Here is a 13327-nt window from a genome sequence, read left to right as displayed (position 1 = left end):
CTTTCTACTATCACATCTAAAATCATTCTACAAGAACCATATCTAATGCAATTTTTCATAAGTAAAATGTAACACTTACCTGGTACTGAAAATGGCGATGTTGAAGGTATTCAGCTAGAATGTCCAGCATAAGCACCATCTGGGAGAAGATGAGGACACGGCGCCCAGTCTCTTTCAAGCGAACAAGCAGCTTGTCAAGGAGAATCAGCTTCCCACTGCCTCGGATTATTTGCTGCATGTTAAAGACACAGTTTGTAACTAGAACATTTTCTTGGCTCCTAAAAATTTAAGTTTAATAAAAATGATGATACCCTACAACATATAAGCAAATCTCAGACTTATTTCCAATCACGTATCAGCAACAACTGGTAAAGAACACAAGCCTTGAGTGTTTTAGTATAGTCTTTATGTGAAGAATAAGGGGCTGTTAAGGACACTCAGGCAGTGCCAAAAATCCTGGTAAAGACTTACCTGCAGCCTGTCTAAATTAGACTTGTCATCCTCTGTACGAATTAGATAGGCATGATTGCAGCATTTTTTCAGTTCCATGATAATGTTAATGAAGCTTGAGACATTGCCCCGCTGACCTTTACGCAGTGCAGTGTAGTTTCTCGTAAGAATCCACCTTTAAAAGAAATACACATACACCAATGACGATATATCTCAAACCAAAATAAATTTCTGTTAAAGGAAAAAAAGAAAAAATGTGTACTTGTTACATGCAGAATCATGACCAAGATAGATCACAATCTCTGCACAGATCAGTAATCATAAATGAAAGATAACAGTGAATGGTTAGATATAATATATATTATATAGACACACTGAACAGCATAAAGATGAAGGTTAAGAGCAGAACGTAAGATGAAAGTTTAGAGTAGAATGTAAAGTAATGGGATGGAGGTATGAAGGGATATAAACAGTGTAAGATGTAGTTGTTACATGATAATTAACATGACAGACAATATAAGAGAGGAGTTAAGAATAGTAAAGTAAGGTTCCAAGCAGTCTGACTTAATAATAATAATGTTAACTTAAAACCGGCAACATCATGGCCAAGATAGATTGCATGCTCTGGCAGACCAATAATGATTAATGAAAGATAACAGCCAATGGATAACAGCCCTGAACAACAAAGTCTAAAGATGAGGTATAAGAGTAGAACATAAAGCAATGGATGAAAGTAAAGGGCTGCAGGTACTATAAACAGTGTCAGATGGAGTTGCTATATGATGGTTAACATGACAGTATTGCCAGGGAGTTAAGAATAGTAATTCAGGGATAGTACTTGGTGAACAGATATGTGTTCAGAGAGTGTATGAACAAAGCCTTGGAGTCCAAGTGGCAAATGTGATATGGAAGAGAGTTCAACTGCTTAGCAACACAGAGGGAGAACTTCAATGTGACTGTCTTTGTGGGAGGGAGTACAGAATGAGGGAGTCTAATGAGAAGTGAATGTTTTCTGCCAGGAGTGTGGACAGACAAGATTTCAGTAAAGTAGTGGGTGGTTGGGGGTGGGTGGCGGACATTGGTGTTTTAAGCCGTGACAGCAACTAAGGCTAACCCAGACCTAAACCACAACCCCTCAGCACATCAGCAATGTAAACACAGCAGAGGTGTTGTCTAAAGATTAGTAGCTGTAGCACAGCTGGAACCATGGGACTTGACTTCCTTCTGTGATCAACAATTAGAAAAGCTTCCCGCATTCTGTCCATACCTGAGCATGTGCTAGCGGGAGAATTTGTTTTAAAGCTCCGGTAAATGCTATGCCATGCCAGTATGCAAAAGCAATAGGCATATGAAATCTTTTGTGCCATCCGCAGTCCAGCTACTCAATCACAGATAAACTATCAGCGGTGTGTGTGTGTGTGTGATGGGTAGGTGTGCATGTGTGTGTGTGGTTGTTTTTTTCCATATAAATATATTTTGGAAACAGGGCACAGCTCCCATGTTTAAATTGCCCGTTGGGATTAATAAAGTCTGTTGTTATTGTTATGGTAGTGCATCCGGCAGCCAACTGGCACAAGAAGCGTAGAAAAACTGTAGCAGAAAGTCCTCTAGCATAGCCAATGCAGACTGTCAGAGGCAAGTCTTTTCTCAAAGAAAGAGAGTCCAATGTCACAAGAATTCAGACAAAAACAGAGAATTCTGTGTTGTGGTAAAAACTGTAGCATAGACAACACTGACTGGCAAAAGACATTTTTACTCAAGTAAAAGAAGCTCAATGACACAAGTCAGTTGATGCATGCTGCATCAAATGTAATTGGAAATGCACAAAGAAACATGCTGAACTAGCAAATTAACATGCATCCATAGAGCTTTCTTCCTATAGTAAGAGCCTGTTTCAACATGACTTACTTGTAGTACTGTTTCTGTAGAGAAGACATTCCCACTCGCAAAATACGTTCCACCTGAAAAGAATCATAACAAAATAGTTCTTAAAAAAACAACCCTCAAGGATTTTGAAAAAAGGGCATAGACCAGCGGTTCTCAACCTTTTACTTGGGACGCCCCCCTGACGAACAAAGGTACGTCAGCGCGCCCCCCTTAGCCAGCAATATAAGCTTATTTCACTAATACCGGTATAAGAAACTTTAAAAAAAATGACCACCTTCGCGCCCCCCTTGTAAGCACGTCGCGCTCCCCCAGGGGGGCGCGCCCCACAGGTTGAGAACCGCTGGCATAGACTAAATGTACACGAAAAAAGTTAATCAAGAGAAAATAAAATTATATGACATTATTTGTAATGCCATGAAAAAGGTGGTAACTTAGACATTTCATGCCCAAAAATTAAAAATGATAGAAGCACTAACAAATGCATGTATAAATACATGTCTGCAGGAACACTGCATTGCAAACATGGCACATGAGAGCTTCACACCTACTTTATGAACCAGCAAAGCAAGAAAATCCTACCTTGGCAGGAAGTGATTTTTCTACGTCTTTCTTTACACGCCGCAGCAGGAAAGGTTCCAGCTGCTTATGCAAGGCAGTGAACCCCGTTCTGTCTTGTGCTGCATGCCGCTCTTCAAAGTCAGGCCAGCTATCAAATCTGTCATAAGCATACCCATGACGTTTATGTTCAGAGCTTTTGAAAATCAATTCCCCCCAGACACCCTCATCTCCCATGCTAACCCTAGGTTTTGTTTTGAAGAACATCCTGTCTTTTTGTCCCATTTGTAATACACAACTTTTATCTCAATCTTCCAATAGACTTTTTTTAAATAAAACTAAAGGTAATTTTTGTCTACACACATTTCTTCTGCTTGTTTTCCTATATTTTAGTAGCCTTAGCGACCATTTCCACATAAAGTTTTATTTTTCTGGTCAGAGATGAAGACATTTTTCTCTGTGATACAGGAGTGACAAGCAAGAGTGCTATCAGCTGCAATCCCTCACCACATAAACCCTTCACCATTTCACTCCTTACTTCTGTGGCATGATGAAGTGCAGCAATGACCACAGCTCCTTCAAGGAGTTCTGCAAAGGTGTGCCTGTGATCAATATGCGATGGTTGGTGTCAAAATCCTTCAGGGATCGATAAAGCAAAGAATCATCATTTTTCAGTCTGTGAGCTTCATCCACACCAACAAATGCCCAGGGTACACTGCCTAGGAATGACTGGGAAAAAAAGAAACAAAAACAATAAGGAATAATGTGTGCTTAGGTGAATGGCAGTGGGTTTCTGTAGATTAAATAGATAAAAGATTTAAATGTGGAAAATGACATACTGGTTAACTGCTCCACAAACTGACAAGTAAAATACAAAGTGCCCTACCTTGTCCTTAAGCAATATCTCATAGGTAGTAATCAGCACATTAAACTTGAGTCTTTTTGTGCTGGAGTGACACCACTCATAGTGACGAATCTAAAACAAATAAAAACTTTGTAGTGCAAACACAAAACATGAAAATATATAAATATATAATATATATATAAAAAAATATATAAATGTATCAATTTTTAAAAATCAAGCAATCAGAACATTTTTAATGCAAGTTAAGTAATTAAGGAATAATTTTTAAAAAAGACAAAAAAGTCTTGTAGCATACCATGTTACGGCTTGTAACATCACCAATATAAACAACCACATTGAGTTCAGGTGCCCAGTTTTCAAACTCGCGTTGCCAGGCATTGACTGTGGAGAGGGGAACAATCAAAAGGAATGGTCCAAAGAGCTGCTGAGCATTGAACAGGTAGGACAGAAAGGACACAATCTGGATGGTTTTACCTAGACCCATCTCATCAGCCAAGATGACACTGTTTTCTCTGGGGGAAAAAAAAAATTGATTTCTTTCAGATTTAAGCATACCACAGTAATTTACTGTTGGTGAAAAGAAATAGTTGCCTAATTTTTTTAATCAACTTTAACAGGATGCAAATGTATATATAGATATGCTTTGCTTATATATTTATTACAGACCTATGTAGTTTATACATTTTTTAACACAAATAAATCTGACTCCAATAATTTTTCTTACTTTGTCCAAGAATGAATGAGCCAGTTCAAGCCATCCAGTTGGTAGTCTCGAAGCTTTAAAGTTTCTGAGCCCAAATAAGCTGGCTGTGTTTTTAATGGTACAAACTTAGGACGAACTTTCAGCACCTGTAAAAATAATAATAAAAAGGTGTGGCTGAAAGTTAAAGGAAAAAAATTAAAAGATGTCGGCTAAGCAGCTTTCTTACATGCACTATAATCTGTCTTTCTTTGTAAAATCTGTCCTATCAAAAATGTTTGCCTTACCTCCACAACAAAACGAAACTCTAGAAAACAGAATGCGACTTTGAGGTTATTACATAAATATATTTTTTTCTCTCTTGCTCACACATAGCCAAAGTTTTTGACATGAAGCTTCTTCTGTTGTCTTACCTTACTCAATTTGGTGGGAATACGGTGAGACTTTTGCCGTGCATGATATGCATCCACCTTTGCCTGGAATAGCCGTGATATCAAATCCCCATCCTCCCAAGTACACTCAGCGTAAGGCAGCCCTACCCACTTGCACATGTAGTCACTGTTATTGTTGGCTGCAATAATTATCAATGGTTTTCATTTTTCACACAACTGGAAACAGCTGATCGAAAACATTAAAGGTTGCGCAATGAAACATTCAAACTACACTTTTTCTTGCATAATTGCCATTTCTGACAGACGCTATTCTCTTCTGACAAAATAACCACAACAAGCATCACACATGCAAAAACATCAGAAAAGCATTGAATATGTAACTGCTCCCAATATGATACAAATTTTCAATTTCACAATGAGAGCAAAATAATCTCCTCCCCATCACCAGTCTGTGCCTACCTATAATCCGGTCAAGCTCTTGGTAAGACCGGTATAGATCTTTCATCATTTCCTGCTGACACTCCAGGTATTCAATGTCCTCAGGAGATGCTCCAACTCGACTGCAAAATACATTCTGCAATCAACACTGCTCCATCTCACCATGACCAAACTAATCAATAAGCAAAATACTTCCAGATGTTGAAATGAATCTAATATGGCAAGACGCAATAAAAACACACCTCTTCTTTAAGCATTTCTTCTAACAATAGTCCACACAATACCAGTCCATCTTCGAACCCCCTCCCCCTTTTTAATTTCTATTGGGTACTTTCCTACTTGACTTGTCTTCCTTGCAGAATTACAATACCCTCATGTTACTTTATTCCTCTTTGCGTTTTCTACATTTGTCTTTCATTAGTCATCAGTAATGTTGTTTATCCTTCTGTCCTTGTCTTAAGCGTAAGAGCACACTCCCTACAAGCATATGTGCTATGTAAATCATGTGTTTACTATTATTATGCAAGAGGCCAAAAGAAATTAGCTCTTGACTATTTATCTTCCTTTTTTTCTAGCAGGAGAATACAACAAAGGAGGAAAGCTTCCGAAGTCATCAGCTTCAACATCCGGGTAAGCAAAATCTAGAAACCCGTTTAACCATTTCAATGCTAAGAGTTAACAGGGCTGACCAGATCTGAAAATCAAAAGTAATAAGACATCTCCTAACACCTCTCACAACTTCAATGGACCTTTTATATTTGTATACTCCAAATTGTTTCCTTCTTATATATCTTATGTGCAGTTCATACAGGATCCAAAACTGAAACAGCGTAGAGTAACAATCCATACCAGTCCCTTACCATTCTTCAATTTCTTCCATCTTCTTCATGAAGTTCTCCAGTCTCTTGAGGCCATTGACTTTCTGTTCATACAAGCTTTCAGCAGTCTCCCAGGTGTTGTGGATGTGGGCCCAGCCTCGCCACTTGATCAAGTATTGTCTCTCCAGCTTATCACCCTTCTCTCTGGCCACTGTCACTTTAATTTCCTCCACTTTCTCTTGCTTGATCTCCACTGCTTGGTGACCATTCTCCTGACCAGCCTCTGAGGACCCCGACTTGTCTAGACTGGAAGCGCTTGTGTTTGGATCACCAAAGTCTTGAACATTATAGTCAGTAGTTTTGCTGCCAGTTGCTGCAAAAACAGTTAAAACACTGAAGGCCAACCGATTGTAATAAGTCTGAATAGGAAGATTAAAATGTATTCTTAATTTCAATAACAGAAGCATATTTCCAAACAAATAATCAGTTAAGTAAGCAATGGGAGCGAAAAACAAACCCAGCTAAAAACAACAGCTACAAAAAAACCCTGACAGTTTCTTCAAAGGAGATGTTAAACATTCCAGCATATACTTTTCTAAGGTATTCATTATTCCAGTCCACAACTCCCACTACAAACTATAGTACAACATAAAGCACTCAATATTCACTAAACTTTTATGCACTAAATACAAATACTCACCTCCCTTCTTGCCAAGACGGACATCCAGGACCTTCTCTATTGTCTCTTTGTTCTCCTCCTCAGCAGCAGGAGTTGTAGCCTCGATAATGTCATCAGAATCTGTGACATCATCCGAGTCCTCTTTGTAGCTGAAAGTTTGACAAAACTAATCAATAGATGGCCTACATATTACATACAAATAATATATTTCTTAATGGAGTTAAATGCACCAACCTTCCTTTTCATCAAAATTATTTTTTTTTAACTTTTTGGGGTGTCTGGGGTAAATTAGAGTATGTGAATGTTAATAAGGATAAACACAAAAGCATTATTTTAAGTAGAAAGATGTGCACCAAAGAACAAATTTTTAGATTTACATCAAAAAGCAAAAGCTATGTTTCATTTCCTCAAGCTGACAGATTAACTTTTACTAAATATGCTGACAAGATTTAAAATAAGGACGGCTATTTTGAACGGTCATTTCTTTTTAAAAAAAACAAACAACAAAAAAAAAATACCTTCTCCCCCTTGATGCCATAATCAGACATTATTCTCTTTCATAGAAAAAGATTCTGGTCAAGCAACTCCTCATACAGCATTTATATCTGTGTTGGCAACCTTATCATCATTAACTCATATCTGTTTGGCATTCCCATTTAACTGCATAATGCAAAAATATCTAGCTGCATATATAAGAATAGCTGCATGCTTGTGGTTTAAAGTGCATACGTAAAAAAGAGCAGGGATAGGAAGTGATGTAGAAACTTTCAGCTGTCTTGGTGCTTAGTTGTGGTGTGCAAGGCTTTTTGCCAACTTTTGTGGCTACCTTTCTAATGCTGCCTACACACATAAAAATCAACAAGTGCCATTTAAACTATAGACAAAAATGCAATAATCTAGTTAACCCATTTTGTACTGAGGAAACTGTCATAAAATGTTACCAGTTTGTAAAGAGTAGGAACAAAATTATAGCAAGAATCTAAAATAATATTTTGCAATGAATTTTCAATGAACCCTCCCTCCCAGGTTTCACTGTATAATCCATCTGGACTGGCCCGAACAAAGAAAGTCAGCATCCTCACACCTTTTTCATCATGGTAGCATGCAGTTTCATCATCTTTAACATCCATCCTGCACACTTATAAGACTTCTTGACTGTGAAAATCTGTACAGTATATCTTTTGCACAAAGTATTCTCACTAGAACACTTTGGCTTCCTAAGTCTATCATGACAGCGCCATTATCCCGTGACACAGGATTGTCTGCTTCTGCAGCCTCATTTCAGCAAATTTTGTGACCATAGCTGCCTATATTTTAACTCAACAACTCATAGCCTCTTATGACCTTATGTCCACATAGTTGTTGTCAGCTCCAAAATTTGCTGCAATGTTTAAAAAAGAAATCTGCCTATTATCTAGAATTAATCTGAATCATCCTTTTTTTAAACAGATTTTGCTGTACTTAAGAGAAAGAACTTGTGCATACATTGCTGCATTATACCAGTGTGCAAATATTTCTAGATTTTATGCCAAAAGCAGGATGTTTTGAAACCTACCACCCAGCACAGGACAACACCACAGCAGCGACTGAAGCTCTAACAGTGTTTAAACAAGAAATCAGACATGTGCGCAGAAACTTTTGAGATGGAAAGTTTGCTTTTGTCAAGTGTGCCACCAGAATCAGGCCTTCAAGATTTCTTCACTTCAAAACACTAGGCTTAGCACAGGCGTGGCACACACAAGCAAAGAAAAAGGTTGAAAGCGATGACAGGTTGACCATCAAGCCCATCATCTTACCTAACATTTTTCTTTGCCACTTTTCTCCGTGAAGGACGCAGTTTGCACTTGCATTTGTCTCTGCAGAAAGGTCAGCATACAAGATCTTTTCATAATAATTGTAGATTCTAGAAAATGGGCCAAGTCACATGCAGGTGATCATGCAAATCACTAACTCAAATGGGTTTCAGCAAAGCCTTGATTGCTGCCTTGGTTAAATATTACCATCATGCAGCTATAAACAGAAAACATACAAGGATCTACTGTATGGCTATTAATATGCTGCACCCCACTTGTGTCCACAGGCAGAGCAAAGGTCACACACCGACATCCTATCCCTGCCACCGTATTAACTCTTTTGACATTCTCTCCTTTCCTTTAAAAATGTAGACATACCTGACTTTTTGTGCTGCATGGCGTCTTGTTGTTGCTCGTCTAGAATCACTGTCTTCTTCTGATGAGTCTGAAGATGAGAGCTTTCTTTGTCTGCTTCTAGATAACAAAGCTGATTTTCCCCTCGTGGTTCGTTTAACTGACTTTGAAGTAGGTTTAGATGCACTACTGAGAAGAAATAATCAAAATATAATGTAAACCTTAAAAGTTATGACACTTTCATGCTCTATTTCAAAGCATACACAGACCTTGTTACCACAAGGATCACCAACCTGTAATCCTTTTAGAGAAAACCTATAATCCCAAGGAAAAAACTGATCTTTATCAAGTACATTTAATCAGATGCAAACAAATGAAAAATAAACTCTTCATTTTGTCTTTCAAATTAAGGTTGAACATTAGCTGCAATGAGTTTTATTACTGCTGTTGCTTTGTTTCTAAAGCTGGAAAGGAAAGTTGAATCATCTCTGCGAGAGCATCAGCAGGTCTTAATGGTGAACAATGTTCAGAATACACCAAGACAATGAGCTGCTGATAATAGTGCTCAGGATAAGACTATACAAAGTATGGCAAGATATCACTTTTTTTTTTGAGACAAAAAGTTCTTGTATTCTCTTCACATCGTTGTTAGCCCCAAGAAGGGGTGGAAATACTATGCTTTTTGTTGGTGCTAACACAAAAGCAGTAATTCAAAGTTATACAGTAAATGTGTGCGTTTGCACATTGTGCATGCACGTTTTATGTATTATGTGTATACATGTTCATGAAGGTACATTTGATGCCTACTCTAAAAAAGTGTGTACTTGTGCACCTGCTTATGTATGTAAAGCATTAGCAGATGAAGAAAGGTACTATATAAATGGGCTGTGTTATTATTTAACGAATTTATTGATTGGATGCAACTTTTAATGCCATCAACATGTATTTTGCAATATTTTATTTATATGCTATACTGGCCAAATTGACTGATTGACAAAAATAAAAAAAGCAAGACATTATACCAAGGACATAAAAAGGGCAGGTCGGGGAGGAAAAATTAACTTTTACTTTTTTTGGCCTAAGCCAGCGGTTCTCAACCTTTTACTTGTAATGCCTCCCTGACGAACAAAGGTACGTCCGTGCGCCCCCCTTAGCCAGCAATGTAAGCTAATTTCACTAATACCGGTATAAGAAACTTTAAAAAAAAATGACCACCTTCGCGCCCCACTTGTAAGCACGTCGTGCCCCCTCTGGGGGGGGGGCGCGCCCCACAGGTTGAGAACCGCTGGCCTAAGCCATAGTTCCTATAGAGATGGTTATCTTTAGTAAGGATTATGGCTAGCCCATAAGTGGAAAGTCTGATTACAACACAAAAGTCTGATTAGATTTGCTCACCCACGTGTAGCTCTGGTGTTTCTAGCTGGTCGAAACTCCTCCTCAGATCCACTATCATTTTCACTGTCTTCTTCTTGACTAACAACCCAGTCCTCAGAACTGTAACATGCCAAAACCACTTTTACTGTATGCAAAAACTGGTTACAACTGCAGCAAGCCAGTGTTCAGATTCATCAATTTATGCAAAACAATAAAATGTCTGTGGGCCTAAAGTACAGTTAAACATTCAAAAGAGAACCATTTTGGATTTGTATTACATAAAAAGTCCAAAGGAAAAATATTGTCTAAGAGTCATTGTCTAACCCCCCTTTGTATTAAATTCTGTTTTTCCTTCATGACTTTATCCTCAAATCTTTCCACGTTCTGCATTTCAGTCTTTGCTTTCACTTGTATCTTAACTCAGGGTCTAGAAACTTAAAGATTTTCCAAAAACTTTACAAAGCCATATCATGTATTGTTCATGTATTATTCTCTCTTGGAAAATCTCTTACACACACACACTTTCACTCAGGCTAGTTGATGAATTTGCAAAACCCTTTGCACTGTCACACATCACAATGACTAAATTTATTGAATGACTTACATGACATCAGCAAAAGATATAAGTAACTTGTTCTTTAATTATGAATTGGCAATATGATTTAGCTTTAAATGAAGTTCCCGCACATTCCCTTTTAGTTTATCTTCCCTGGCTTCAGCAGCATTTTTCCATGGGGTTTTGGGGAGGTTTTTTTTTTTTTTTGACTTGGACAAGATCCCCCTTGTTTCCTGCCTCTTTTTTTTTTAGCAAAGAAATTTTATTTCTGCTGCAATCGCTTGTCTCTTTAATGTTTTCTTCTTTTTAAGGTCATGAAGTTCTTCAGCGCGTTCTTTCTGTATTCTATGATTTTGATCCTTTGACCTCCCTCTCCATCCTAACATCCATATCCCTCTAACAGGGTTTGACTGGGCCTGCTACTGGTTTTTTTTTTTTCTGCAGCCAGTATATTATTGATTATAATCTCGCCAGTATTGCCTTCCTCCTTATTTTCAACCTTGAAAACATCCATACAATAATCAGGGTTGGCTAGGCATCATCAAAAAGATATTAAAGATCAGCTTTACTTTCCCTTCATCAACTTGATCTGTGATAATGGAATGCTTCTAATATGTATTTGTAAATTTCAAACTAAAGTGCATCACAGACTACACAATGATGCTCTTTTTAAATGTGGAAAAAATGCCTTATTGCATTACCAGACATGGCATTTTAGCTAAACTTGCAGCCATGTAGACCAGGGAACACAAAGAAATTGCCAACTGCTGGGGAAAATGGAGGTAAAATGATTTCCAAGTGGAAACATAAGTAAAATGGTCTGCTGCCAGAATCAAGCCTGAGAAGGGGCCTCATAACATCAATGACTGCAAACTTCTTGACCGCTGTGTTCCTCCCACCTTGAATCTGCATGGCTTCACCCCCCCCAAAAAAAGGTCAAGGCTCTCCAGTTCAGTCCATGTCACTTTGTATTTCTTTTAACTGTCACAGTACTAGTTAGAAGCATGTAAGGTTGTCTTGGTCTGCCCCTTTCAAGCTGGCTACATGTATTAATTTAAGAGGCTCTAACTCAAAACATTAGTGGAAAAAATCCCATGTTCACCTTTCCCTTTCCTTTTTTTTTTTTCCCAAAGAGTTGTAACAGAGAAAATTGTGAACACCTGACGTTGAAAAATCAGCACTTTTTACAACTTTAGTTAAAGTTAGACGTTTAGTTAGTCAATGACTTTTCATGCCCTTTTTTCTTGGATTGCATGACTGCTATGAGCCCTATACATTTTTCTAACATTGTCGTGAACTTTTCTGTCCTTTAATAACAGTTATGAAATATCACAACTGCAGCCTTTACTCAACTTGCAGTAGTTTATTTCAGCAGTTGTGATGCAATTGTGAACGTATCTACTCATGTCTACGAGTGCTAAAAACTTACTCCTTTCTTTTGTCTCCTCGCCTTTTCCTTTTGCCACCATCACCATCACTTCCACTTCCCTGAAAAACATTTATAGCAAGTTTTGGTTGTTCTCAGCTCAGGGTTGGCATAGAAAGCATTGTTGAATAGAAGTCCAAGTTCAACTAGCTACTATACCATCATGCCAACAGAATTAATCTTAATCTACTCTTGACTAGTTGGTACAAGCTTATGTACAACCTCCACACAGAGTTCAATATAGTTTATTAAGCATACACACACCAACACCACCATGGACGATATTTCCAAATACAGCGACAGTCATTTACTAATTAAGTGAATTTAACGAATAAAACTACTTGAATGCAAAATGAATTTAAAAAACCTTTAAGACAAAGGAAGGCAGTCACTAAATTGCCCATACCTGCACTGGAACATATCTCTGCACTTCACGTCTTGAGCGCTCAGATCGACGAATTCCATAAAGTGCTGGCTGCTGATCCCATTCCTTTCCAAAAAAAAAAAAAAAAGGCAAGATTTCACTGATCCTCCAAATTAAAGTGTCAACTGAAGAACTGAAGCCATTGTACAAGGCATATGTAACACTTTTTTTTTTTTGGTTACAATCTTACTTCGAAAAGGAAAGTAAAAGTTATCATCTTTCTTGATATAATATTTTTTTAAATAATGATAATAAACAGTATTGCTCTTATCACTTAAGAGCGAGAACAAGACATGGGCAGGGCAACATGAGGGACAGACAAAACAAACAACATATGCACTAGGAAAAGATAAACAGTACTGATGATAAAGAAAAATACAAAAAAAAAAAAAAAAAAAAAGCAAGTAGATCCAAGTAACAAGGACTGAGAGTATAGGAAAACAAGCAGAGAATTAGCAATAAGCAGAAAAGGGGGGAAGAGTGTGAAAAAGGACTAGCATTGTGAAAACTGGTGCTAGAAGCATCTGTTCAACAGTTACTTTCTATGATGTCTTGACGCAAGACATTCCTAAAATTTTCAACTCATGATGCAAGAAAAAAACCACCATGAAATAAA

The 13327-nt window shown here is 37.7% G+C and overlaps 1 protein-coding gene across 7 annotated transcripts in view; it reads right to left on the bottom strand.

The window, feature by feature from the left end:
* Positions 1-13327, bottom strand: part of LOC112554640 (chromodomain-helicase-DNA-binding protein 1-like) — a 43817-nt gene that overhangs the window by 20783 nt on the left and 9707 nt on the right. For 5 of the 7 annotated variants that reach the window (XM_025222556.1, XM_025222552.1, XM_025222554.1 and 2 more), the window contains exons 5-21: positions 12694-12777; positions 12291-12349; positions 10327-10425; positions 8956-9120; positions 8581-8640; positions 6806-6933; positions 6148-6478; positions 5309-5409; positions 4871-5028; positions 4482-4606; positions 4053-4269; positions 3779-3868; positions 3431-3621; positions 2917-3052; positions 2359-2411; positions 472-625; positions 80-232 (exon numbers count right to left, since the gene is read on the bottom strand). In XM_025222556.1, coding sequence (XP_025078341.1) covers positions 80-232; positions 472-625; positions 2359-2411; positions 2917-3052; positions 3431-3621; positions 3779-3868; positions 4053-4269; positions 4482-4606; positions 4871-5028; positions 5309-5409; positions 6148-6478; positions 6806-6933; positions 8581-8640; positions 8956-9120; positions 10327-10425; positions 12291-12349; positions 12694-12777 — 2304 coding nt within the window. The remainder of the gene's footprint in view (positions 1-79; positions 233-471; positions 626-2358; positions 2412-2916; positions 3053-3430; positions 3622-3778; positions 3869-4052; positions 4270-4481; positions 4607-4870; positions 5029-5308; positions 5410-6147; positions 6479-6805; positions 6934-8580; positions 8641-8955; positions 9121-10326; positions 10426-12290; positions 12350-12693; positions 12778-13327) is intronic. The other 2 variants (XM_025222555.1, XM_025222557.1) reach the window with 2 other exon arrangements.

The sequence above is a fragment of the Pomacea canaliculata genome, linkage group LG13, assembly GCF_003073045.1.
Source record: "Pomacea canaliculata isolate SZHN2017 linkage group LG13, ASM307304v1, whole genome shotgun sequence".
NCBI lineage: Eukaryota > Metazoa > Mollusca > Gastropoda > Architaenioglossa > Ampullariidae > Pomacea > Pomacea canaliculata.
The sequence above is the reverse complement of the archived record's forward strand: the minus strand, read 5'-3'. Positions and strand labels throughout refer to the sequence as shown.